Source organism: Pelophylax lessonae (genome assembly GCF_965119305.1).
Source record: "Pelophylax lessonae genome assembly, chromosome: 3".
Classification (NCBI taxonomy): Eukaryota; Metazoa; Chordata; class Amphibia; order Anura; family Ranidae; genus Pelophylax; species Pelophylax lessonae.
This window is the reverse complement of record NC_138770.1, coordinates 35931764-35959669: the sequence shown is the minus strand read 5'-3', so window position 1 is coordinate 35959669 and position 27906 is coordinate 35931764. Positions and strand designations below refer to the sequence as shown.

General features: G+C 41.8%; 3 protein-coding genes across 3 annotated transcripts in view; 1 reads left to right on the top strand and 2 right to left on the bottom strand.

The window, feature by feature from the left end:
• The window catches only part of LOC309550686 (uncharacterized protein), an 801473-nt gene that overhangs the window by 204351 nt on the left and 569216 nt on the right, over positions 1 to 27906 (bottom strand). The window contains exon 7 of the mRNA XM_082251021.1: positions 5196 to 5337. Within this exon, the coding sequence (XP_082107147.1) occupies positions 5196 to 5337 (142 nt within the window). The remainder of the gene's footprint in view (positions 1 to 5195; positions 5338 to 27906) is intronic.
• LOC309550702 (uncharacterized protein) overlaps positions 1 to 27906 on the top strand; it is a 975511-nt gene that overhangs the window by 547337 nt on the left and 400268 nt on the right. The gene's annotated exons all lie outside the window — the stretch shown is intronic.
• Positions 1 to 27906, bottom strand: part of LOC309550720 (uncharacterized protein) — a 590048-nt gene that overhangs the window by 407151 nt on the left and 154991 nt on the right. The window lies entirely within an intron of this gene.

Sequence of the window (27906 nt, the reverse complement as noted above, 5' to 3'; positions counted from 1 at the left end):
ACCACTTGCCGACCGTCCGCTGCAGTTTTACTGCAGCAAGCTGGCTCGGCTGCACGAACCAATGTAGTACTAAGTCGGTCACATGCGTGGTTCTAGGGGGCCATCCCCACTAGGCAGCGGGGATGCCGATCCACAGGGCTGACAGCCGCAATTGCCGTCGGGCACCCACAATTACTCCCCGCTGAGTGAGAAGGACGGGAGGATGTTGTAATTACAGCAGATCGTTCTTCTCTCTGAAATGATCACAGAGCTCCTGTGATCCTTCTATATAGGAACAATGGTCTCTATGGTCATTTCACAAGCCCCACCTCCATACAGTTGGTAAACACTGCCCTAGGCTTACAATTAACCCTTTGATCACCCACTAGGTTAACTCTTTCCCTGCCAGTGTCATTATTACAGTAACAGTGCATATTTTTAGCACTGATTACTGTAGTAATGTCACTGGTCCCCCAAAAGTGTAAAAAATGTCAGTTAGGGGTCCGATCTGTCCGCCGCAATGTCGCAGTCCCTCTAAAAATAGCTGATCACCGCCATTACTAGAAAAACAAATAAATCAAATAAAAATGACTAAATCTTTCCCTAGTTAGTAAACGTGATAACCTTTGTGCAAACCAATCAAAATACGCCTATTGCCATTTTTTTTTTTAACAGAAAACAAATCGGCCTAAATTGTTATTTTGATTTTTTAATTTTTTGGGGGGGAATGTAATATAGCAGAATGTGAAAAATATACATATATTTTTTTTTTTTTCAAAAATGTCGGTTTTTTTTGGTTTATAGCACAAAAAAAAAAAAAAAAAATTCAGAGGTGATCAAATACCACCAAAAGAAAGCTCTATTTGTGTAAAAAAAAAAGGGCATCAGTTTTATTTGTGTACAGCATTGCACAACCACGCAATAGTCCGTTAAAGTAACGCAGTGCTGAATCGCAAAATAGGGCCTGAAGGGAGAAAATCCTTCCGGTCTTAAAGTGCTTTAAAAAAAAAAAATGTAATGGAGAGAAACCACAAAGGAGCTAGGTGGATTACTCCCAAAGCAAATGGGGAGTTGGCAGGGAGTGGTTTCAATGACTGGAAAAATGGCACAGCACGATTAAATGAGCATGAGCGTTCAACGGAACACAAATCCTGCGTGCTCGCTTTAAAAATCAAGAACATGTATATTGGGGAGAATTGAGGAGAAACTGACAAAACCGCTTTCCGATGAAATCCAATCTTGGAGAAGTGTATTAAAAAGAGTTGTTGCTGCTGTTAAGGCACTTGGCACTCCAGGGCTTGCTTTCAGAGGGAAAATTACCGTTTTGGTTCCACACACAACGGAAACTACATGATGATATTTGAATTTCTTTCAGAATTTGACCCATTTATAGCTGAACATATTGTGTACAAAAATATTGCCCGTTATGGCAATGCAGGAAAAGGAGTCACATCGTACCTCTCATTTTCTACACGCGAGAAGTTTATTCAGCTTATGGCTGATAAGGTTACAAAGCAGATAGTTTAGGAGGCAAAGGCTGCGACGTATTACCGTATATACTCGAGTATAAGCCGACCCGAATATAAGCCGAGGCACCTTATTTTACCACAAAAAAACTGGGAAAACATATTGACTCGAGTATAAGCCTAGGTTGGGAAATGCAGCAGCTACTGGACCCAACTGGACCACCACAAGACCCAAAACAGGGGCTGCAGGCATGGTGCGAGGGCTGTGGACATAGTACAGGAGATGGTACAGGCATGGTACAGGAGATGCAGGGCTGTGGGCATGGTACAGGAGATGGTTCAGGCATGGTACAGGAGATGCAGGACTGTGGACATGGTACAGGAGATGGTTCAGGCATGGTACAGGAGATGGCTCAGGCATGGCACAGGAGATGGTACAGGAGCTTCTCTGTGCCATGCCTGAACCATGCCCACAGCACTGCCTCTCCCGAGGAGATGCAGGGTTGTGGAGAAGTCTCACTTACCTTTCCGCCTTACATTTAAAAATGGCACCGCCCGGCGCCAACACGTCACTGCGCATGCGTCGTCTGCCCGGGAATAGCCGAACATGTATGGGCTTTCCCGAGCGGCGGCGGCGCATGCGCACTGACCGGGGAAAAGGTAAGCAAGAACGTGACTCGAGTATAAGTTAAGGGGGGCTTTTTCAGCATGAAAAAAACATGCTGAAAAACTCGGCTTATACTCCAGTATATACGGTATTCTATCAGTGTAGATTCAACACCTGATAGCTCCCACATGGATCAGCTGTCCTTCATCTTAAGATATGTCAAGGAAGATGGTTTACCAGTTGAGCGCTTCCTACGGTTCATTCCAAATCTTTGACATAAAATCGGAAACAACTGGCCGAAGTGGTCCTTGCCACTCTTCAGTCATATGGCCTTGATATTGCCAACTGTCGTGGTCAGTCATATGACAACGCAAGCAATATGTCCGGTCATTATAGAGGATTGCAAGCCAGAATTCTGGATAGAAACCCACTTGCTGTGTGCATTCCATGCTCTGCACAATCTAGTAGGAAAGCATGCTGCTGAAAGTTGCAATGAAGCTTGTGCATTATTTTGTCTCTTACAGTACCTTTATACCTTTAATAGTGCTTCCACTCACAGATGGGAGATTTTACAAGAACATTTATCATCTGTGCCCAACACTCTAGCTTTAAGGCTGCATTCACATGTCAGCGTTTGGATCGCGGGCAGAACCGCCGCGGTTCCGCCCGTGATCCGGAGATTTATTGCAAATCGCGGGACGCCTAGCGTTGCCCGTTGATTTGTAATAGCCCCCCAAACGCCGAGCGATGTTGCCGCGATTTCCGCCTGCCGAATCGCGGCAACATCGCGCAAACAAAATCGCGGGACGCAATACGCTCCAAAGAAGCTCTTGTACTTCTTTGGAGCGTATTGCGTCCCGCGATTTTGTTTGCGCGATGTTGCCGCGATTCGGCAGGCGGAAATCGCGGCAACATCGCTCGGCGTTTGGGGGGCTATTGCAAATCAACGGGCAACGCTAGGCATCCCGCGATTTGCAATAATCTCCGGATCACGGGCGGAACCGCGGCGGTTCTGCCCGCGATCCATACGCTCACATGTGAACGGAGCCTAAAGAGACTATCTGACACACGGTGGTCAGCCAGGGAAGATGCCTGTCGGAGCCTAAATCGGAATTGGATTCTAGAAGTCTGCGCTTTAACAACAATTAAGGAAAATACAGCAGAGTCACCAGGAACATGCAAGGAAGCAGAAGGTCTACTGAATAAACTGCAACGTCTGGAGACTGCACTTATGAGTGGTTTGTGGGGTACTATCCTAGAAAGATTTGGTGCAGTTAGCAAAAAAATCCAAAGCATTGCCATTGATGTTAGAATTGTGGTAGAGCTATATACGAGTCAGTGATCCAGTTTGTTCGAGACACCAGAGAAATGTTCCTCACTTACGAAGCTACAGCAATAGAATAATCAAGTGTCCAGAATTAGGAGATTAAGAGGAAAGGTATGCAAGTGAGGAAAAGCTCAGCAACTTCCAGAAAGACGCAGGAAGAGGAAGCTCAAGAAAAGTTCCGGATCAACACCTTTTATGTCATTTGTGACAACTTGCTTGCTGAACTTGAGAGAAGAAAAACTGCATACGACTCTTTCTTTGGAAAGTTTAAATTCATTACGGACCTCACAAAAATTGAACCATGAGTAATATCACAGCATGCTACAGAGCTTTGTACTTCCTACAGCAAAGACTTGGAACCGGAGTGTTTTTTTGATGAGTGCCTCCACTTTCGTTCATATCTCCTAAGTTCTTCTGCAGAACATACCTCTGTTCTAGCTATGTCCCAAGTGATAAGAGAGAGAGAGAGGATACCAAAGTATTTATCCAAATGTGGACATTGCTCTCAGAATATTTTTATGCACAGCAGCAACTAACTGCTCAGCTGAGCCTTCGTTCTCAACTTTGAAGCGTGTAAAGAACTACTTGCGATCCAGAATGGTAAAGGAAAGATTGAACTTAATGGCTGTGTTGGCAATTGAGTCAGAACTCACAAAATCTTTGGACTACGATGAGCTTAACAGCTTTGCCACACAGAGAGTTCGGCGAAAGCCACTTTAGTTTGATTTTGTATTTTGATTTTCCTCTCTGATTCAACAATTTGCACTTATTTCAGTTTAAAATAATTATATATTGTTTTTAATAAACTTAGATAACTTTAATTAAACTATCATCGTATCAGTTTCATAATGAAGTTATTGATGCAAGTACGGAGTGAATGGTGTGTGATTGTGTGTGCTAAGGCGTAAATAGTATAAAAGACTGGATGTGTCGATATGTACAGTGGCACTGTCTTGTGTGAATGGTGCAAGTGGTGTATGAATGTCCAATAACAGTGGTTGAAACCTTGGTATGGTGTCACTGCTCACATAGACTGACCACGTGCTAATTCAACCAATTAGAGCGGCTGTGATCCATAAAGTATACTTGACATGGATGACTGATCTTTGTAAAATGATCGAATTTTACACTTTTCATTATTTATTTGATGATTTCTATCTCTTAAAATAATAGATACAACATTTGAAATGGTACACAAAACAAAAAATACAAGTAGGAACTTTATACCCACCTTTAATGTACAGAGAGGAAGAGGTGGAGCTCTAAGAGGAAGGGGTGTGGTTTACAGATGACAGGGCGGGTCTGAAACAGGAAAGGGTGTGGACTTGACAGGAAGGGGTGGGTCATAGTTAAATTGGGGGGTGCACGAATTTAGTCTGGCCTAGGGCAGCACAAAACCTAAATACAGTACACCGATCCCTCCCATCTCCTGAGACTGCACTCAGTGACATGGGTCTGAGACTATACAGACATATCCCTCCACCCGGCACAGCCAGCAGACAACAGAGCAAGTAATGCTGGGAGAATTGCTAGACCCAGGGAGAGAGCAGAAGACCCAATGCACAGGCCCAGGTGCCTATGTTGATCTATGGTGAGAAATCAACATTTTGCTGCCAGTTAAAATCCAGAATCTCCACAAATCCAGTCTAGATAAATGAATTGTGTCTGCAGCACAAATACAGGAATACAGGACGGGGAACAATGCTCAGGAAAGTGACCAGGGTATTACAGGCTGATTTCACCCAGGCCCTGCCCTAATATGGACCAATCAGTGAGCAGTATGGGTGGAGGAATGTATTTAGTGTTAATGACCCACCTGTGCTGATCTCTGTAGGAGTGTCCTCCTCTATAAATGTCCCCGTTATTCCATCCTCCTCCATAGACTGCTGATCATCCCTCACATACGTCTCTTCTTCTTCTGCTTTCACCTCAATTTCTATATCGATTGGATCTCCACTCTAAATCAAGAAAATGAAAGAATGTCATCTGTAAAATATAAGCTTTCTTACTGTGACATCACATAAAAATCTACACATTGTCTCCTCGAGTTCTAGATGCTCTGTCCCACAAACCTTGTAACAATGAGGGATGGTGTGATCTTCCTGTGTGGAATCCCGGGAATACAGAGGACGGGGACTTCTCTCTGGTGGGTTCCTGGTATTAGGTGGCTCCATCATATCCTTGTGTCCTTCTGAAAACTCCTCAATCACTCCATACTCCTCATCCTCCTCTTTATACTCTTCTTTAACATCAATATTATCATCCCCGTGGTTTTCACTCTGAATATATAATAAAAATGACATCAATGATAACAATGCAGATACAGATCCTAATGATACTATCAGTGATTGTTCCTCATCTACCTGATGATGGTGAGGGATGGTGTGACCTTCCTGTGTGGAATCCCGGGAATACAGAGGACGGGGACATCTCTCTGGTGGGTTCCCATTACTGGATCCATCTGTAGGAAACACACACACTGACTGAATACATTGTTTCTATGTGTTTATCAGATGATGGGGGATCTAGGTGGATCCTCCGTACTGCTCTCTCCTTTACAATAAAGTCTCCTCTTACCCGGTGATGTGAGGGGCAGCTGATTCTCCATCATGACATCCTTGTAGAGATCCTTGTGTCCTTCTAAATACTCCCACTCCTCCATGGAGAAATAGACAGTGACATCCTGACACCTTATAGGAACCTGACACACACAATGATACAGTCACCATCCAGACACATCCCTTGTCTGTTACTGGATAATCTCCCAGAATTCCCAGCACCGCTCACCTCTCCTGTCAGCAGCTCCATCATCTTCTTGGTGACTTCTAGAATCTTCTGCATGTTGTGTCTCTCAGGTTTTAGGGAGTCACATGGAGGCACTGTGATGATCATATGATCACCTGACTTCAGAAGATGAAATCTCTGTATTGAAGAACCAATAGGAATATCATGTTAGAATCCCAGAATCCCCCTCACCTCTCCGGTCAGGTCTTTGTTTTATTATTAGAGATAAGAGTAATGTCATGTGACCTCCCAGAATCCTCCTCACCTCTCCGGTCAGCAGGTAGATGATCTCCAGGGTGAGGTTTAGTATCTTCTCCGTCATGTGACTCCAGTCCTCCTCCATCCTCATTGGTGCCATCATTTGATCTATACAGGTCTCCTTGTAGATGGATAACTTTGGGAAATGAAAGTAAGAATTATTTGGATGGTATTGGTCACACAATAATTGGATGTGGGTGTGAGGGGGGGGGGTAATAGGAGGGTTGCTGTACATTTAAGAACTACTGCTCCCATGGGAACACATTTAGTTTGGACCTTTTAGTGTTTTGCTACAAATTTGAAGTCTCTGATCCTCTTGGCCTGCCGGATCATCAGAAATTCCCTTTTCTTGGTTGGGTTTTTTTTGGTTTCTTAACAGGATTTGATTAGTTTTTAGATCTGCAGACAAGGAATGATAAATAGGATCCTTCCTTTGACTGGTTTCCTCTGCAGTGCTGTAAGGTCAATGTAGGGTAATCTACTGCTGGTTTTTGTCCGGAGTTGTTGGCTAATCGGGATAATTACCAAAACTCCAGCTGCAAGGCTCCAATCTCCCGCAGCCTGCTTACTGACAGGAGTGATGTTACTGTCACTCTCTGAAGAGAAGGGATTGGATAGCAGGAGGATGCTGCTGGAGGAGTAGAGAGCTGTGGGGAAGGGTTCTATTCTGCTTCCTCCAAGGCAGTCCAGTGTGGGTAGGAGAAGAACTGCAGGGAGAGGGGTTTGTTTTCTTGGCTGCCAAGTATTCTGTAGCATCCAGCACATTGTGCAGAGCGGCAGTGGGTTCCTGGGGCTCTGAATTCCAGCAGTGCACTGCCAGACCCTGTGTCATGGGAAGATATTGGACTGTCTCCTGAAGATGTATAGCACTGACCCCTAACTACTTTTTAGTCAATACTGTGAAGACAGACCTCCTCTAAGAAATGCCCACCAAGGGGTAAAGGACTGCCTTTTTTTATTCCACTTGGAATTTTTTTTTAATTTGACCAGTGAGATTGGTAAGAAGGAGTTCTGTAAGGAGGTCTGAGAAGTAGGTGCAGGTAGGAGGACCATCATAGACCAAAAGCCTCCCTCCCTACCTCAGCGTCCCCCTGAGCCCTACAACCTCCTCTTCCCTCAAAGTCCTTTGCCTGTGGAATGTTTTCTTCTTCCTGTCCAGCAATGTAAGGGGCTCTATGCTCCATACTCCTGACCCCTGCACTCCATCATTGTGTTGGCTGCATATTGTAATGATTGCCCTTTGTAGGCCATGTATGGTCAGGATGGTCATTGCCTTCTCTATTTATTGTCAGTGTTGTTTGTTTGGAGGAACAGATTACTAGAATTTATCTCCAAAATAAAGAGAACAAATAGAAGGGATAAGACGCCACTGATAGATAGCATCAAAAAGCTGGGAGGATAATTAATCATCTGTCATTCCACCATTTAAACGTGGGTCAGCATGTCATAAATAAGGGCTTGTTCACACTTGACTACATTTCTAATGCTTAACAAAACGCTCCTACAGCGTTAGTATGGGCATTAAACTCACTTTAATGAGCTTTAGTATGGGCGTTAGACTGGAGATTTACAAGTGTTAATGAGGAGTTAAAAATGCTCTCCAAAAGCCCAATGGGCAGTTTTAAAGCATTTGACGAGCATTAAGGTGCAATAAAACTACTCCACAAACGCCTATTCCATTACAGTCAATAAGCTAATTCTAACCCCCCCTAAACCGCTCCGCATCTGCCTGCCAGAGCGTTCGCGAAGCATTACCATAGAGTTGAATGGGATGCATTGAAAGGCTTCAACCGCCTCCTGAGTCGACATGAGGATTCAAATTTTGAACAGACGCAATGCTTCATGTTTTGATAATGTGAACAGCACTGTCCATTGTATCATTTTCATAGGCGTGAACTCAGCCTTAGACTTATTGAAATTCATATAGAAAAATAGAAATCTCAACCCAACACTAATATAACAACATTGTAAGTAATATAAAAACGCACACACAGGACCCAGACTCACATAGACAGAACAGTAAGCTAATGTATATCGCCACCCTCAGAACAATTGCATCCTTAATGTCATGAGCATAACAGAGCTACATGGAAATCAATCATGAAGACTTTCAAACAACATCGAGAGGCAGTACTGTGGATCCTTAGTGTTTGAGAGGGCAGGTGAGCAATACACCAATCAGATGCTTGGGAAGTGAACGGAACATCCCCAGGTGGAAACTATTCAAAGACAAAAGTCACTGAGTGAAATCCCAAAGATGTAATCAAAATCTTGAATAGGATATAATGTTGAATAGGAATATTTTACTTAAGCCCCATGGTGGTCAAAGTCAGGATGCCATCCAGGTACATGTCAGACCGTGCACCCCCATTATAGGCAGACAGATTACCCCGTGTTACAGTATATGGCCAAAGTCCTCCAAATGGTTAGTGAAACCAGAGATAGTGGAACTGTGTCCAGCAGCTGCGGTGGGGAGACTCAGAGTTCAGTGTATGGGTGGTGGTTCTTCTGAAGCCACGGCTATCCCGGTGGCCGTCACTATCCACATCATAAATGGAAGCCTGGAGTTCTCTGCTCGCCAGCACCCAATGCCTTCACCTGTCTCTGATTCGTGGCATCTCAGCCTGCGGGTCTGCGCATGCCTGGTAGGTGTTTCACTGTAGTACGCTGGTAATTCCTGTACAAGCTCGGCTGTTCCACTGTATGTCAAGAGAGGAGCCTCAGGGGCTCTGTGAGAACCCCCCCACAGTTAACGCGTTTCTCCTGCTACAAGTCTAGGCAGACTTCATCAGAACCTGTAGGGGGCGCCCTTCATGGTACAATTTATGGTGTGGTGCCATCACTGGCCACTAGAGCGCCTTATCAAGGGGAACATATTCAATAACATAATTGCCTTTTGTAGGCCATGTATGGTCAGGATGGTCATTGTCTTGTCTATTTATTGTCAGTGCTGTTTGTTTAGAAGAACATATTACTAGAATTTATCTCCAACATGAAGAGAATGTTCCGGCCACGTAAGTGGGGAAATGTTCCGCCCCTGAAGGGGTTGATAAAAGCTTCCACACTATAAATGTGTAAAATATATGGGGTTATTCTAGCTTTCCACAGTATATACTGTATGTTTTTATTATGGATGTAAATAGAAAATAAGATCTTATTACCTCCTCTGCTCTCACTTCCACCAATGTCTTCTGGTTACTTCATACCACATGGAACTTCCTGTCTTTATTCCAGATCACTTCCTGTCTGTACCTGACATCACTTCCTGTCTGTATTCCATAGAGACTGCCTGTCCAGGTCACCACCTTTTGGAGTTAAGAGAAACTGCAGCCCTGAGAAACATTTCACAATAACCATTCATGTATAATATTTATTTTATAAGGTTAAGTTAAAAACAAAGGTATACCTAAGAAAACAGATAACTCCCGAAATTGATCTTTTTGGTGAAGAAAATGCAAATATATATCATAAAGCATAAAAATATATTTTAGTCCACCCATAATGAAGATGCTTAATGTAAATTGCAAGGATGTAATGATGACATAGGAATGGTCGTGGAGATCTCTCAAAGTAATAGCAATTCCTTGAATGCTTATATAAATATAATAATTCTGGAGTGAAAAAATCTGTAAAACAATAAATAATATAAAAAACTGGGTCATCCACTTCATCCATAAAGGCATTGTGCCTCAAGATCTTCTAGATCACATAGAAGGAGGACTCATGGATGATTTCATACATTTGTTTGGAAGGATAGAAAAATCCTCAGAAGGTAGCATGTAGGAAGACAGGAAAGGCTCCTGACTGGTGAGATCATCCAAACATAATGATTACATCCATGAACTGGAGCGAGCTCGTTGGGGTGATAAAGCCAATCTGGAAACACTGTGTAGACATTATTCAAGAACTCAGCACTAAGGATGGCCAAACATGAGTTTGGGACGAACATTTGCCTGTTTGGTCCTTCAGGAAACACCCGAATGTGCAGGGTGTTCACCCCTGATGAACACCCTGCAATGCACTGCGAGTGCTACACAGTGCATTTTGCACCCTGATTGGGCAAAGCTTTGCCCAATCAAGACACAGTGTAAGCTGGTTGTTAAGGAGAAGGGCCGGGAAGCTGGCTGCAGCGTCCTTAACAACTCATGAGTGATCAGCTGTCAATGGGTTTCCCAGATGACAGTCGAATTAAAAAAAAAAAAAGTGTCAGTAAAAAAAAAAAATAAGAATAAAAACAGCATGGACCCTTCCCTCCAGCCCATACCGGACCCTTCGGGTCTGGTATGGATTTCATTGGGAACCCCACACTAAAATAAAATTAAAAAAAATCCATACCAGACCCTTATTCAATGAGCGAGCGCCCCCCTTCCTGAACCATACCAGACCACATGCCCTCAACATGGGGTAGGTGGGGCTCTGCACCCACTCCAAAGCACCTTGTCCCTATATTGATTGGGACAAGGGCCTCTTCACGACAACCCTGGTCTGTGGGTGGGGGACTTATCAGAATCTGGATGGCCCCTTTAACAAAGGGGTCCCCAGATCCTGCCCTCCCTATGTGAATGGGTACTGGGCACATAATACCTCTTCCCATTCACCAAAAAAGTGTCAAAAATGAATAACCACAGGAAACAGTTTTTGACAAGTCCTTTATCAAAAAAAAAAATAGTGCCCCTGGATGTTAATTGATCACGACGCCCACCGGACCCTGCACCCTTTTTTTCCTTATTTTGTTCAATAGCCGGATGCAGGCAATTGTAACTGCGAGTCATCTTAATTGTGATTTGACTCGTTTTTGCTGCAGCATGTTTTATGCATGCTACAGATGCTCCAATTTACAGGCACATTAAGGGGACCTCCCAGGTACTATATTTAAAGGATTTTTTCATTTTTATTGTTGCACTTTAAGAATATTTAAATCACTAATATGAGATATTTCTTGGGGCTGCAGTTCCTCTGTGCTCCACAAGGTGATGATCTCACTTATGACCAGACAGAGAGTTTCTATGGAATACAGACAGGAAGTGGTGTAATTTACAGACAGGAAGTTCCGGGTGAGAGGTGAGTCGGGAGGAAGTAGAGAGGAGACATCGCTGGAAGTGGCAGCAAAGGAGGTAATAAGATCTCATTTTCTATTTACACCCAGTAACCCCCCCCCTCCCCCCCATCATGTCCGTCCTCTTCCTCCATAGTCACTGTGATGTCTTTTATCTCCAGCAGATGATGATACACACATATATAGTGTGGAAACCTACATTAACCCCTTAAGAGGCAGAACATTTCCCCACTTACGGGGCCGCAACATTCTCTTCATTTTGGAGATGTATCACCTTTCCCACCAATCATCTTCTCATCGTCTCGCCTCATACTATACTATACTAACAGATTATAGGTCTTTTATTAGTAGCGAGGAATGGGGGGCTATTTAGGGGGATTGTAATATGTATGTCATTATTTTATAAGATACAAATAGGAAGAAAGAGGAAACATGTAATTTTTAGTAAATGTCCTGAAAACAAATGTCTCCGTAATGATCCCAGTCTCAGATATTCAGCCTAAAATGTGATGAGTAAAGTCTCCGGAGTACACAGAGATCACAGGAATAAGATGTGTCCTGGCAAAGCCCAACGACAAAGTTCATCTTTCAGTTTATGAGAAGAGGGACGCACCCAGGAGAAATGATTTTGTGTACAGAAACCTCACAGAGCGCCACCCACAGTTCCTCCTCCCAATGTCCCTCCAACCATTACCCCCCCTCAAATCCACATCCTAATATTGTGTGACCAATGCCATCCAAATAATTTTTACTTTCATTTCCCAAAGTTATCCGTCTACAAGGAGACCTGTATAGATCAAATGACGGCACCAATGAAGATGGAGGAGGACCAGAGTCACATGACTGAGAAGATCCTAAACCTCACCCTGGAGATCATCTACCTGCTGACCGGAGAGGTGAGGAGGATTCTGGGAGGTCACATGACATCACTCTTATCTCTATTATCAAAACAAAGACCTGATCGGAGAGGTGAGGAGGATTCTGGGATTCTAACATGATATTCCGATTGATTCCTCAATACAGAGATTTCCTCTTCTGAAGTCAGGTGATCACATGACCATCACAGTGCCTACATGTGACTCCCTAAAACCTGAGAGACACAACATGCAGAAGATTCTAGAAGTCACTAAGAAGATGATGGAGCTGCTGACAGGAGAGGTGAGCGGTGCTGGGAATTCTGGGACATTATCCAGTAACAGACAAGGGATGTGTCTGGATGGTGACTGTATCATTGTGTGTGTCAGGTTCCTATAAGGTGTCAGGATGTCACTGTCTATTTCTCCATGGAGGAGTGGGATTATTTAGAAGGACACAAGGATCTCTACAATGACGTCATGATGGACAATCAGCCGCCCCTCACCTCACCGGGTAAGAGGAGACTTTATTGTAAAGGAGAGAGCAGTACGGAGGGTCCACCTAGATCCCCCATCATCTGATAAACACATAGAAACAATGTATTCAGTCAGTGTGTGTGTTTCCTACAGATGGATCCAGTAATGGGAACCCACCAGAGAGATGTCCCCATCCTCTGTTTTCCACACAGGAAGGTCACACCATTCCTCACCATCATCAGGTAGATGAGGAACAATCACTGATAGTATCATTAGGATCTGTACATTATCTGCATTGTTACAATTGATGTCATTTTTATTATATTACTAACAAAGGTGTAATAGATAATCCAAATATTTAGAAAAAAATCCACCACACTAACAGCGCTAATGAATGGATATGCTTATGACAAGGTATATAAAAGGAATGATAACAGGCAACTATTACAGTTTTTCAAACAAGCCGGTTTTCATGGATAACAGTCCAAATATAAAGGGAAGGGTGTGAAGGATTTCTTATACACCAAGACTCCACCAATCACCGGTGCTCCCCCCCCTCTCTTCTGGAACTCACCAGATCAATGGTCAAAATAACTCCCTCAAAGTGAGATAGGATCACCATATGGACATCTCCAGCACCCGAAAACTCGGAACTCCATATAAACCTTATTTGCCTTCATGTGTCACTCCATTCATGATGACATGCAAATGAAGAGTAGGGGCCACATAGTGTAATTCTGCAAATTTATTATATAAAAGCAAACACACATAAAGCTCCACTCCCCTCAGGATGTCTACGTACTGTAATTCATCTGAATGAAGGCATTCAATAATGCATAAACGCTTGGTGGCCAATCGCCTGATCTATGGCAAATGCTTGAAGACCGTAGCGTGGCCAGGCGTTAGTCTAATGTGAGGCGACCGCGCACACATGCCCTGACGTTTCGTCACTAAGACTTCCTCCGACGGTCGGCCGATATTTAGCAGCAATACGGCGCAGGCGCACTCGGCACCGTCGCCGCTACCCGGAAGTGAACGAGACACGTCCTCCTCCGCTGCGCAATGTCACTTCCTGCAGACAGACTTCCGCCCAGGACAATGATATACACTAGTATCAACTTCCGGTTCCTGCTACTGATGTTCCCACAATAACAAGGGCGCCGGACAACTGCACAGAGCAGATGTACAAGATCAGTGCCTACTTCCGACCCAAATATACCGCATCCATGTATCATTCGAATACCCATCATTTTACATAATAAAACACTGGGTCATAAAACACATTAATCAATTGAGATATTAAAATGCATCAAATCCACCAATCGTAGGAAATACATTTCATAATAGGTATATATAGCTGAAAAAAATATAAAAACGTTTTGGATAAAGTAATAACCTGTATATATAAAATGCACATTTATAAAAATTTAGCTTAAAATAGGATAAATAATCATACGTACACTAAGTGTATACATATAACGATATATACTAGCGCAGGATATATCAGAATGACATTAATAAAACGCAAATTTAATATTCTCTAAAACCCCTAAAATATCAACAGATAAAAAACTCATCAAGAAAAAACTGGATCAAATCGATAAAAAAGAGCATAAAACCTACTATTCTTAAAAAACACCAAACCCACACATAATTAATAATTACTAATAAAACAATTGATATCCAAATCAATGTTCAAACCTTTGGGATGTAAAGATTCAGTCAGGTAGATCCAGTGTGTTTCGCGTTTAGACAGTTTGCGAACTCTGTTGGATCCTCTCCACACTGGATCGACCTTTTCCACCCCCCAAAATTTGAGATGTGTGGGATCACTGTTGTGATAATCACGAAAATGTAGGGATACATTATGATCCTTAAAACCTTTTCTAATGTTTGCAATATGCTCGATACTCTGATGGCAATAGTACGTTTGGTTCTTCCGATATATAGCAGATTGCATGGACACTGTAAACAGTACACAACATGCGTACTGTTACATGTTATTAAATCTTTAATCTGAAAGCATTGTCCGTTAGAGGGAGACGTGAACATTGTGAGGTTCCTCAGGTGTGTACGCACCTGTCTGCATGTTTTGCATTTTCCACATGCAAAAAAACCTACAGTCTTCTCCCAAAACATCGTAGGTTTAATGGGGGGGTCCAGCACTTTTTTGACCACTTGGTCTCCAAAGGTGGGCCCTCTTCTATATATGAACGAAGGGTTCTCAGGTAATACCCCACTTAGAACTTTGTCCATACATAACACAGGCCAATGCTTTTTAAAAATCTGCTCAACCTCCTGATGCTGCGCATTATACTGGGTTAAAAAACTCCATTCATGCTGTGGGCAGTCTCACCGTATCCTTAAGACATTCATTTTGTGAAAGACTGCCTACCTCGGCAATGGTGGTGTCTAATTTCTTAATTTCGTACCCCTTTTCAACAAATCTTTGTTTTAAGACTTGGGCCTGGGTTTCAAAGTCCTCATCCGTGGTGCAATTTCTCCTTACTCTGAGAAACTGTCCCCTCGGAATGTTGGACAACCATTTATGATGATGGCCACTGTGGACGGGGAGATATCCGTTCCGGTCAGTGGGCTTAAAATAGACCTTGGTCTTTAGACCACCTTCCAGAAGGGATATCTCCACGTCCAAGAAGTGAATGTTAGTTCGACTCCAATTAAAATCTAATTTGATATTGTTGGAATACCAAAATTCCAAAAGAGAGTATTCGTTCCCTGCCCAAATAAAGAACAAATCGTCTATATAGCGACGATAAATCACTAGTTCTCTAGATTGGGCAGCATATATGAAGCGGTCCTCCCACTCGCCCATGAATATATTCGCCAGGCTTGGAGCGAACTTGGCTCCCATTGCCACACCTCTCTGTTGCTGATAGAACACATCATTGAACCAAAAATAATTATGCTCCAAACAAAAATCTAAGGCATCTCTCAAAAATCTCTTTTGGCACTCAGGAATGTCATCTCGCTTACTAAAAGCCCAGTTGAATGCCAAGAGGGCATCATCATGTTGAATGATCGTATATAATGAGGCAACATCTCCTGTTACCAGGAAGATGTCCTCATTATTAGGTAGAGACAAATCCTTAAAGTGGAGTTCCACCCTATTTTTATACTTGCCTCCATCTTCTCGCTCCGGGTCACCTGAAAAAGAAATGGATAATCGCATATTTTTTTTTTTTTTTACTTACCTCGTAGCGAAGAAAAAATACTTACCTTACTTCCTTCTTCCTCCTTCCTCGGCCGCGGCCCGTCGTCACTTCCTGGCTCTGCAATGATTCCTGGGAGCTGAACGTCATAGCTCCCAGGAATCATTGCGCCTGCACCGGCCCCGACGTCACTTCCGGGTCGCGCGCGTCATCCCCTTCTAAACAGCTTCTGGGCATGCCCAGAAGCTGTAGAGGGATGACGCGCGCGACCCGGAAGTGACGTCGGGGCCGGCGCAGAGCATCGTGGGACCAAAGAAGGCGGAAGAAGACGCCGAAGGGGATCTCGCTGGCTTCAAGCTGCCCACATCTGAGATGGCAGCGCTGGACAAGACGTTTGCAAGGTAAGTATTTGTCCTAACAGGTAAGTGCAACCCGGGACAGATCAGAGGCTAGCCATTGTGGAATGTACTAGCCCTGACTGTCCCGGGGGTATTAAAAAAAAAAAAAAAAAATCCAGGGTGGAACTCCGCTTTAAGAGCCAAAAGCAACGCCTTTGTGTCCCGCAAATAGGATCTCAATTGGATCACACTGGTTTGTAGAAAGTGATATTCTCCCAATCTAGAAGAAACCGATTGTATCCCATTTACAATGGGCCTTGCCGGAGGATTGAATTGATCTTTATGCACCTTCGGCAAGGTATAAATGGTTAGAATTCTACTGAAGCTCGGTGCAAGATATTGTTTTTCCTTTTTAGAAAGGATATGTATATCATAACCTCTATCTATCAATACACTCAGTTCCCGTCTATATTGTAAAGTAGGGTCTTTTTCCAAAACTCTATATGTGTCAGCATCCGCCAGAAGGGAGGTCAGTTGAGCATGATAGTATTCCTTTTTCAATAATACTACACCTCCCCCCTTATCTGCCGGTCTAATGATCACGTTTTTTCTCTTTTCGAGAGATTGTAACCCTTCTTGAATGTATCTGGGATTTACCACTTTCTTTGTGGGAATCTCCTTGAGGTCACGAATCACAAGGTTTTTAAACACCTCAATATGCTGATTTGAGGACTGCTGTGGGTTAAATAGTGAATTATTTTTGAGTCCACTATCCACACCCACTGTATAATTCATCAGTCCAGCTCTGGTAGAACCTACCGATCGTGCAGGATTAAGATAATATTTCTTAAGATTTATTTTTCTTATATATCTGTGCAAATCTACGTATACATTAAATTTGTTTACCGGTTTCTGTTTGGCAGATTTTAAACCTGCGTGCAATATATTCAATTCTTTATTGGTCAAAGTCACATCTGCTAGGTTATAGATACCATTTAATCAAAGTCCCTCCTTCTTTTTTTGCTGTTTGCGTCCAGCCCTACATCCCCTGACATGTGGTTTCCCATACGTTGGTGTGGGCCTGGCTGATGTCCCCATTGTGAGGGGTACGGCCCCTGAGATTGGGGAGGACCCCACCCTTGAGGTCTCCCCCTCCAGGGTTTGCCTCCTCTCCTCCCCCCCCCCCTGCCTCTTCCTCCTCTCCATTGAAAAGGGCAAGGTAGGTGTGGGATTGGGGAATTGAACTCATTATGTTGAATCAATGGTTCAAAACGATTCTGCGTAGGGACTCGATATGGGGAACTGGGTCTCTGATCTACCTGATACCCATATGTGTCCACATTTAACTGATGTCCGTTATAATTTCCCTGGACATAATAAGAACTAGAATTCTTTGGTCTAGCCCCTTTAGGGCCCTGTGGACCAGAGTTGCCCCTAGGGGGACATCCTGGGGTACTCGAAGCCGGGGCCGGCCGCTGAGTCTCCTGATTAGGGGCTGGCTGCCCTCCCCCTCCCGTTTGCCTAGGATTATTGCCCGCAACAGGATTTTGCCTAACGGACAATGCTTTCAGATTAAAGATTTAATAACACGTAACAGTACGCATGTTGTGTACGGTTTACAGTGTCCATGCAATCTGCTATATATCGGAAGAACCAAACGTACTATTGCCATCAGAGTATCGGAGCATATTGCAAACATTAGAAAAGGTTTTAAGGATCATAATGTATCCCTACATTTTCGTGATTATCACAACAGTGATCCCACACATCTCAAATTTTGGGGGGTGGAAAAGGTCGATCCAGTGTGGAGAGGATCCAACAGAATTCTTCTAGTTTTCCTAAATGGAAAAGGATTTAGGAAAACTATAAGAATGGTCAGAACTCTGGCAACTGAAATTTAATGTGGATAAGTGCAAGATAATGCACCTGGGGCGTAAAAACCCAAGGGCAGAATGTAGAATATTTGACACAGTCCTGGCCTCAGTATCTGAGGAAAGGGATTTAGGAGTAATTATTTCAGAAGACTTAAAGGTGGGAAGACAATGTAATAGAGCAGCACGAAATGCCAGCAGAATGCTTGGATGTATAGGGAGAGGTATAAGCAGTAGAAAGAGAGAAGTGCTTATGCCGCTGTACAGAACACTGGTGAGACCTCACTTGGAGTATTGTGTGCAGTACTGGAGGCCATATCTCCAGAAGGATATAGATACTCTAGAGAGAGTTCAGAGAAGAGCTACTAAACTAGTACATGGATTGCAGAAAAAAACTTACCAGGAAAGGTTAAAGGACCTTAACATGTATAGCTTGGAAGAAAGAAGAGACAGAGGGGATATGATAGAAACTTTTAAATACATAAAGGGAATCAACTCGGTAAAGGAGGAGAGCATATTTAAAAGAAGAAAAACTACCACAAGAGGACACAGGTTTAAATTAGAGGGGCAAAGGTTTAAAAGTAATATGAGGAAGTATTACTTTACTGAGAGAGTAGTGGATGCATGGAATAACCTTCCTGCAGAAGTGGTAGCTGCAAATACAGTGAAGGAATTTAAGCATGCATGGGATAGGCATAAGGCTATCCTTCATATAAGATAGGGCCAGGGACTATTCATAGGATTCAGATATATTGGGCAGACTAGATGGGCCAAATGGTTCTTATCTGCCGACACATTCTATGTTTCTATGTTAGAGTTCGCGAACTGTCTAAATGCGAAACACACTGGATCTACCTGACTGAATCTTTACATCCCAAAGGTTTGAACATTGATTTGGATATCAATTGTTTTATTAGTAATTATTAATTATGTGTGGGTTTGGTGTTTTTCAAGAATAGTAAGTTTTATGCTCTTTTTTATCGATTTGATCCAGTTTTTTCTTGATGAGTTTTTTTATCTGTTGATATTTTAGGGGTTTTAGAGAATATTAAATTTGCGTTTTATTAATGTCATTCTGATATATCCTGCGCTAGTATATATCGTTATATGTATACACTTAGTGTACGTATGATTATTTATCCTATTTTAAGCTAAATTTTTATAAATGTGCATTTTATATATACAGGTTATTACTTTATCCAATACGTTTTTATATTTTTTTCAGCTATATATACCTATTATGAAATGTATTTCCTACGATTGGTGGATTTGATGCATTTTAATATCTAAATTGATTAATGTGTTTTATGACCCAGTGTTGTTTTATTATGTAAAATGATGGGCATTCGAATGATACATGGATGCGGTATATTTGGGTCGGAAGTAGGCACTGATCTTGTACATCTGCTCTGTGCAGTTGTCCGGCGTCCTTGTTATTGTGGGAACATGAGTAGCAGGAACCGGAAGTTGATACTAGTGTATATCATTGTCCTGGGCGGAAGTCCGTCTGCAGGAAGTGACGTTGCGCAGCGGAGGAGGACGTGTCACGTTCACTTCCGGGTAGCGGCGACGGTGCCGAGTGCACCTGCGCCATATTGCTGCTAAATATCGACCGACCGTGCCGCGCACACACGCTCTCGGAGGAAGTCTTAGTGATGAAACGTCAGGGCGTGTGTGCGCGGTCGCCTCACATTAGACTAACGCCTGGCCACGCTACGGTCTTCAAGCATTTGCCATAGATCGGGTGATTGGCCACCAAGCGTTTATGCATTATTTTTTTTTTTTTTAATTCTTTTTATTTCAATATGTGCATAAAAATGAACATTCCAAACGTCCTTTCAACATAGGGACAAAACAATATAAAATAAAAAAAATATACAATATCCAAATAATTATCCAGTTATAAGAACTTCTAAAGCGCAGGCAGAAGAAAAACTAGCTCAGTCTATGAAAAAGGGGGATAAGACATTCTTCAGATATATAAATGAAAAAAGGAAATTAAAACAAGGAATAACTAAATTAAAAACAAAGGACGGAAGGTATGTAGAAGAGAATAAAGGGCTAGCCGACTGCCTTAATGAATACTTCTGTTCAGTTTTTACAGAAGAAAAAGAAGGAAAAGGACCTCCTCTTGAAAGGATGACTAAGGAATCGTTTAATGCATGTGTCTTTACAGAGGAAGACGTTCTAAGATTGCTGTCTAAAGTGAAGACAAATAAGTCACAGGGTCCTGATGAGATACACCCAAAATTATTAAAAGAGCTTAGTGGTGAGCTGGCAAAACCATTAACAGATTTATTTAACCAATCATTAGTAACAGGAGTCGTCCCGGAAGATTGGAAATTGGCAAATGTCGTGCCCATTCACAAGAAAGGTAGTAGGGAGGAATCGAGCAACTATAGACCAGTGAGTCTGACATCAATAGTAGGCAAATTAATGGAAACCCTATTAAAGGATAGAATTGTGGAACATCTTAAATCCCATGGATTGCAAGATGAAAAACAACATGGGTTTACTTCAGGGAGATCATGTCAAACAAATCTTATAGATTTTTTTGACTGGGTGACTAAAATAATAGACGGTGGAGGTGCAGTAGACATTGCATATCTAGATTTTAGTAAGGCTTTTGACATTGTCCCACATAGAAGACTTATCAATAAACTACAGTCATTGAGCATGGACTCCCATGTTGTTAAATGGATTAGGCAGTGGCTGAGTGACAGACAACAGAGGGTTGTAGTCAATGGAGAACATTCAGAACAAGGTCATGTTACCAGTGGGGTACCTCAGGGATCTGTACTGGGACCAATTTTGTTTAATATCTTCATAAGTGATATTGCAAAAGGCCTCGATGGTAAGGTTTGTCTTTTTGCTGATGACACAAAGATATGTAACAGGGTTGATGTTCCTGGAGGGAAACGCCAAATGGAAAAGGATTTAGGAAAACTAGAAGAATGGTCAGAACTCTGCAACTGAAATTTAATGTGGATAAGTGCAAGATAATGCACCTGGGGCGTAAAAACCCAAGGGCAGAATATAGAATATTTGACACAGTCCTGACCTCAGTATCTGAGGAAAGGGATTTAGGAGTAATTATTTCAGAAGACTTAAAGGTGGGAGGACAATGTAATAGAGCAGTACGAAATGCCAGCAGAATGCTTGGATGTATAGGGAGAGGTATAAGCAGTAGAAAGAGAGAAGTGCTTATGCCGCTGTACAGAACACTGGTGAGACCTCACTTGGAGTATTGTGCGCAGTACTGGAGGCATTATCTCCAGAAGGATATAGATACTCTAGAGAGAGTTCAGAGAAGAGCTACTAAACTAGTACATAGATTGCAGGAAAAAACTTACCAGGAAAGGTTAAAGGACCTTAACATGTATAGCTTGGAAGAAAGAAGAGACAGAGGGGATATGATAGAAACTTTTAATTACATAAAGGGAATCAACTCAGTAAAGGAGGAGAGCATATTTAAAAGAAGAAAAACTACCACAAGAGGACACCGTTTTAAACTAGAGGGGCAAAGGTTTAAAAGTAATATGAGGAAGTATTACTTTACTGAGAGAGTAGTGGATGCATGGAATAACCTTCCTGCAGAAGTGGTAGCTGCAAATACAGTGAAGGAGTTTAAGCATGCATGGGATAGGCATAAGGCTATCCTTCATATAAGATAGGGCCAGGGACTATTCATAGGATTCAGATATATTGGGCAGACTAGATGGGCCAAATGGTTCTTATCTGCCGACACATTCTATGTTTCTATAGTATTCATAATCTCTTTATGCGAAGGTATATCCATTTAGTTTCATTGATCGCCGTTGTCCTGGTGTGCCCCAACCCCTTGCTCCATCGCAATCATAGATTTATTTCCTCATCATACTATGTGCATCCCTCTATATCCTCTTGGTTATCTCCTTATATTCAACCATTGGTTAATGTTGATTGACACCAATTATCCCAAATTTTATTATATTTCGTTGGGCATCCTCTATGCATATACAATACTTTTTCAAATGGTAAAATCTGATTTACCGCTCTTATCCAGTTCTTAACAGCAGGGGGCTTCACTTGAATCCACTTAACTGTGATTGTTTTCCTTGCCATAGACAGCAGTTCTCTAAGCATTATCTTGTGATATCTAGACCATGTTATTTCATCTAATATACCCAGCAAACAGGTTTCTGGGGTCAAAGGTACAGGCATATTCAGGACAGAGGATAATATGATAATATTTGAATTATTTCCTGCCAGAATCTTGATATCACTGGACAAAACCACATAATATGTATAAAGTCTGCCCGCTTAGCACTGCATCTCAAACATTTAGGAGATGCAATGCTTTGTATTGCATAAAGTCTACTTGGAGAGAAATATGATTGATGTAGCATATATAATTGTATTAACCTATTGTTTGCTGCTGGCGATACATATAAATGGGATGAACAGGCTTCTTTCCAATCTTCGTCAGTTAAATTGGGAATTATTTCCTGCCATTTTGTTCTTATTAACAAGGGATTCATTCCTGAATTAACCCTGGCTAAATTTGCATATATTTTAGAGATTAATCCTTTAGGGCCCTGGGACCTAAGGATACCAATCATTGGATATCTAGAGATCCCAGGTCCCAAAACTCCAAATTGCGCTTGTAACGCATGTCGCAACTGTAGGTATCTATATAATGAGGTATGTGGTATATCATATTTCATTTGTATATCTGAAAAAGAGTACATATGTGTTATGTCATATACATCTGCAAGGACAGATATCCCTTTTTGTTCCCAGAACTGATACTCTACCAATTGTTTCAGTTGATTAAACATTGGGTTTCGCCATAGTGGGAGATTCATGTTTATTTGTGTGTTTCCCTCTATACGTTTTGCCTCTCTCCATATTGTACGAGCTAATGTTAACATTGGTATTTGCTTATATTTTAATTTATTCATAGGTGCTTCTAGGGCTATAAGTAAATTATCGATTTGTAAAACATGAGCCAGGTGTGATTCTACCATCTGTAGTGTTACTGGTACTATCCATCCTGTGAGATGTTTAAGTTGTCCAGCGAGATAGTATCTGTATATATTAGGAAGTGCCATACCTGCTTCTGTTTTAGCTCTCTGAAGTGTGGTTAACCTTATTCTATTTCTACCCTTTCCCCAAATAAATGTGGTAAATAGGGCATCTATTTTTTTAAAAATAGTTTTAGGGACTATAACCGACATATGTGAAAAAATGTATAAACATTTCGGTAATAGGACCATCTTGATTAAATTTATTCTCCCTGCAACTGAAAGTGGTAATTTAGCCCAAGTAGCTAATTTAGTTTTATTTGTTGTCATGAGAGGATTAAGGTTAGCCTGTAAAGCTGCTTGTGGTAATCTTGTAATATTTATTCCCAGATATTTGAAAGAGGACACTACCTTTTAATAAACTTGAATCCTTGCTTAGTGTGAGTAGTTGTGGTTGCAATGGCATAAGGGAGGATTTTTGCCAATTAATTTTAAGGCCTGAATAAGAACCAAATAGTTCTATTATATGCATAGCTCCTTCCAATGATCCATGTGCATCATTTAAATACAAAACAAGATCATCAGCATATAATCCAACTATATCTATCCTTTCTGCCAATGTAATGCTCCGTACAGAAGGGGTTTGCCGAAGTCGAAGTGCCAAAGATTCAATAGCTACTGAAAATAAGAGTGGTGATAGAGGGCATCCCTGCTGGGTGCCTCTATATAATTGTATGGCCTTGGTTAAAAAGCCATTTACCAACAGCTGAGAAGTTGGATTTAGATACATTATTTCCACCCAAGTACAGAATTTCTCCCCAAATCCAAATGCCCTAAGCACTGCCTGCAAAAAGGGCCATTCAATAGAATCAAAAGCCTTTGCTGTATCAAGAGAGGCCAAGACACTTGAGTCTGGTAGTTGATCTCTAAGCTGAGCTATAAGTTGTGTTCTTCGAAGATTTATAGATGTGGATTTTCCTGGCATAAATCCAGTTTGATCTGGATGTATAATATTAAGTATTACATTGTTTAATCTATGGGCCAAAATTTTTGCAAGAATTTTGTAGTCTGTATTTAATAATGATATGGGTCGGTATGAAGCACAATCTGTTAAATTTTTATCTGGTTTTGGAATTAGTACTACTGTAGCTAAATACATGGATTCAGGAAGTCTTTTTACCCTGAAAGCTGCATCAAATACTTGAACTAGCACTGGGGCAAGAATATCCACGTATTTACTATATACTTCTAACGGAAGTCCGTCTGGTCCTGAAGCCTTTCCTATTGCTAGACTTGTTATTTCTCTTCTTACTTCTTCCTCGCTTGGATTTTCCTCTAATGATTTAACCTGCTCGCTCGTTAAGGCTGGAAAGTGTATTTCACTCAGATAAGTTCAAATTTCATCTGCATTATACGTAAGAGAGGTGGCATACATATCAGTGAAAGCATGACATGATACCAGCCACATCCCTTACGCATTCCCCGTCAGGGCGTTGTATATTAGTTATAACTAAACTTGTACTTTGTTGCTTAGCCATATGTGCTAAAAGACGACTTGAAGTATTCCCTTGTTCAAAGTACTTCTGTTGATATTCAAATTGTTTGTATTTAGCTATTGCTGCTATATGTGTAGTATATTTTCTTACTGTCCTTTCCCATTTTTCCCTATTTATTTCAGTTGGTGTTTTCAAAAACGCAGCTTCTGTATCTCTACATTGCTCTTCTAGATCTTCCGTTTCCTGCCTGGTGGCTCTTTTAATATATGATATTGTTGATCTAAGTGCCCCCCGTAGATATGCTTTCAAGGTATCCCAAAAGATCAAATCTCTTTGGGATCCATGTATTTCTAAAAATATCTGCCATTGTTCAGGTATACAATTGTGCATTCCAATCTGTGATAACCAATATGCCTGAAATTTCCAGTTTTGCTTCATTCCCTCAATTCCTATTGCTATATTTACCAAGAGTGGTGAGTGATCAGACACTGCTCTAATCAAATGTTCAACAGAGACAACCCTAGAAATAATTTTATCGTTTCCCAGCGCCAGATCTATTCTGAACAGACATCCCCTTCCTGGGATGGCCCAGGAATAAGCCCTGGTCTGGGGATTAAGCATTCGCCACAAATCTCTCCATCCAAATTCCTCACCTAACTCACGAAACATAAGTGGTTTTCGAGTTCTTTTTAGGGGGGGGTCCATGCCTGTCCACCAGCGGGTCCCACAGAAGATTAAAGTCTCCCAGGCATAGCACTAATGCCTCTGGGTATAAACTTGCAAATAGCATAGCCTCTTTAATTACACTTAATGTAGCAGGTGGTGGATTATATATACCTAAAATAACAAATGGTATATCATACACTTGAGCTCGTACAAATACATATTGCCCTTCAGGATCTACCTTTTTTTGAAAGCACTTCCATGGTACCGACCTATGGACAAGCAATGAAACCCCCCTTGCATATGTTGAATAGCTTGAATGTATTGACCATTGGATCCAGGGTTTGCACAATTGGTTTGTTGTATCTGGGATCATATGTGTCTCTTGCAGGCATATAATTTGTGCTTTAGTTTGTAATATATTTGTAATTACTAGGGATGCACCGAATATTCGGCGGCCGAACATTATTCGGCCGAAAATAGCACTTTCGGCGTTCGGCCGAATAAGTCAAAAGGCCGAATAATTTTGAGCCGAACAATGTCAGCTTCCGCCCTGACCGCTCACCTTCCTCATTGCGGCTCGCGGCTCCCTTCTCACACGCCGCCGGTGTCCTGTCCGGCCGCGAGTAGGGGGTGTGACGTCACGCGCGCGTCCCGCCCCCTGCTCCTGACTGCGGCTCCTTCACACTAGGTCCACGCCCCGCCCCCCTGTTCGCGGCTTTAGGCTCTGGCTGCAGTTCAGGTATGTGATGTGGAGCTGAGCACATTTGGGGGAGAATACGGTAGCTGGCAGCTGCACAAGCATTAGTGTGCAGACTGCCATATCTTGTTGCCACTTGCCATGCTCATTACATTAGAGTGCCCTATAAAGTGCCCCATAAAAAAAAAGAAAAAAAATGTGCCCAACAGAGTGCTCCCTTGACATAAAATGTGGCCATCAGCGTGCCCCTTACTTTATGCTAAGGGACATGCTGATGAGCATATTTTATGTTAAAGGGCACTCTGATGAGCATATTTTATGTTAAGGGGCACTCTGATGGGCATATTTTATTTTAAGGGGCACGCTAATGGGCATATTTTATGTTAAGAGCAACGCTAATTTAAATGTTTTGTTTTGCCCATCAGCGTGCCCCCTAACATAAAATGTGCCCATCAGCGTGCCCCCTAAAAATTGGCAAAATAAATGGAAAAAATGCGAAACACCGCGTTCGGTATTCGGCCTTCGGCCAAGCATTTCATTATTATTCGGCTTCGGCCAAGAATTTCATTTCGGTGCATCCCTAGTAATTACCTGGGATCTCTTCTGGGGGGTCCCTAGACCCCTAACATTCCATGATAGGAACCCACATTTTGTAGTCATCTTAGAGGTTTTTTTCTATATATAGCTGTAGGTTCACTTCCCAAAAGGGATCCCATATATCTAACCGTCTATCTATGACATTTATCATAATAATACCCCATAGCAATGTACTCCTTATATTTTATACCAATATAATTATTGAGGTCAGTTGGGCACACCAGGACACAGCGATCTTCAAAAGTAACAAGAAAAAATATGAAAAAGAAAAAGAGAAAAAAAAATCACAAACAAAATTACCAAAAAAAAAAAAAAAATTTTTTTTAAAAAGAAAAATCATCATGCACATATAGCAAAATTTTGACCAATAGGTCTTACTCCAAAAAAAAAAAAAACAATCGGACATTGCCCGAGCATACAATCATTTGCATGCAAGGACAATATAGCTGCGGCCTCCACTCAAGCTCCCACCTTACTCTCAAAAAAATTTAGAAAAATAGAAAAGCAATTTTGCTAAGCCATCAAAAAAAAAAAAAAAAATGGCTCAAAGAATTACCAGTGGTGGGAGGAGGGAGGGAGGGAGGGGAAGAGGAGCCCCGAAAAAAAAAGAAGAAAAAAAAAAACGCACACAAAAAAAAAACGCACAAAAAAAAAAATATATATAAACAAAAAAAATCCCCCATAGTTCCTTGACTCCCAGTCCCTTCACTCCCCCGCCTCGTCATTCCATCATCCACATGCTTCTTTTTTTTTTTTTTCTCTTTTCTTGTATCCTTCGCCAGGAAAAAATAAAAAGTTTTCATTACAAGGAAAAACAAAGGAAAATGGCAAGATTCTTCTTTCCGTTCACTTCATAGTTCCTTTCGAACAAAGCCATTCTTGTACACTCTCCGGAGTATTGAAGAAATATATTTTCCCATCTTACTCCACCACATCCTCGCAGGGTATGCCATGGAGTAGTTAATGTGTCGTTCTCTTAATTTTTTTTTAACTTCAAAAAAGGTAGCTCTCAATTTTAGTAGATCTATTGAAAAATTAGGGAAAAAAAACACTTGTGTGTTTTCATATTGAATGGTGCCCTTTTGTCTTGCTTTCCGTAGTATAAGATCCGATCTTTACAATTCAAAAATCCTGCAAGTAAAGGTCTTGCAGGGGCTCCAGGGGCTGGTGGTTTTGCAGGAATTCTATGGGCTCTTTCTACTGCAAATGCTGTGGAGTAAGTAGTATCAGGAAATAGGGTTTTAATCCATGTCTTCA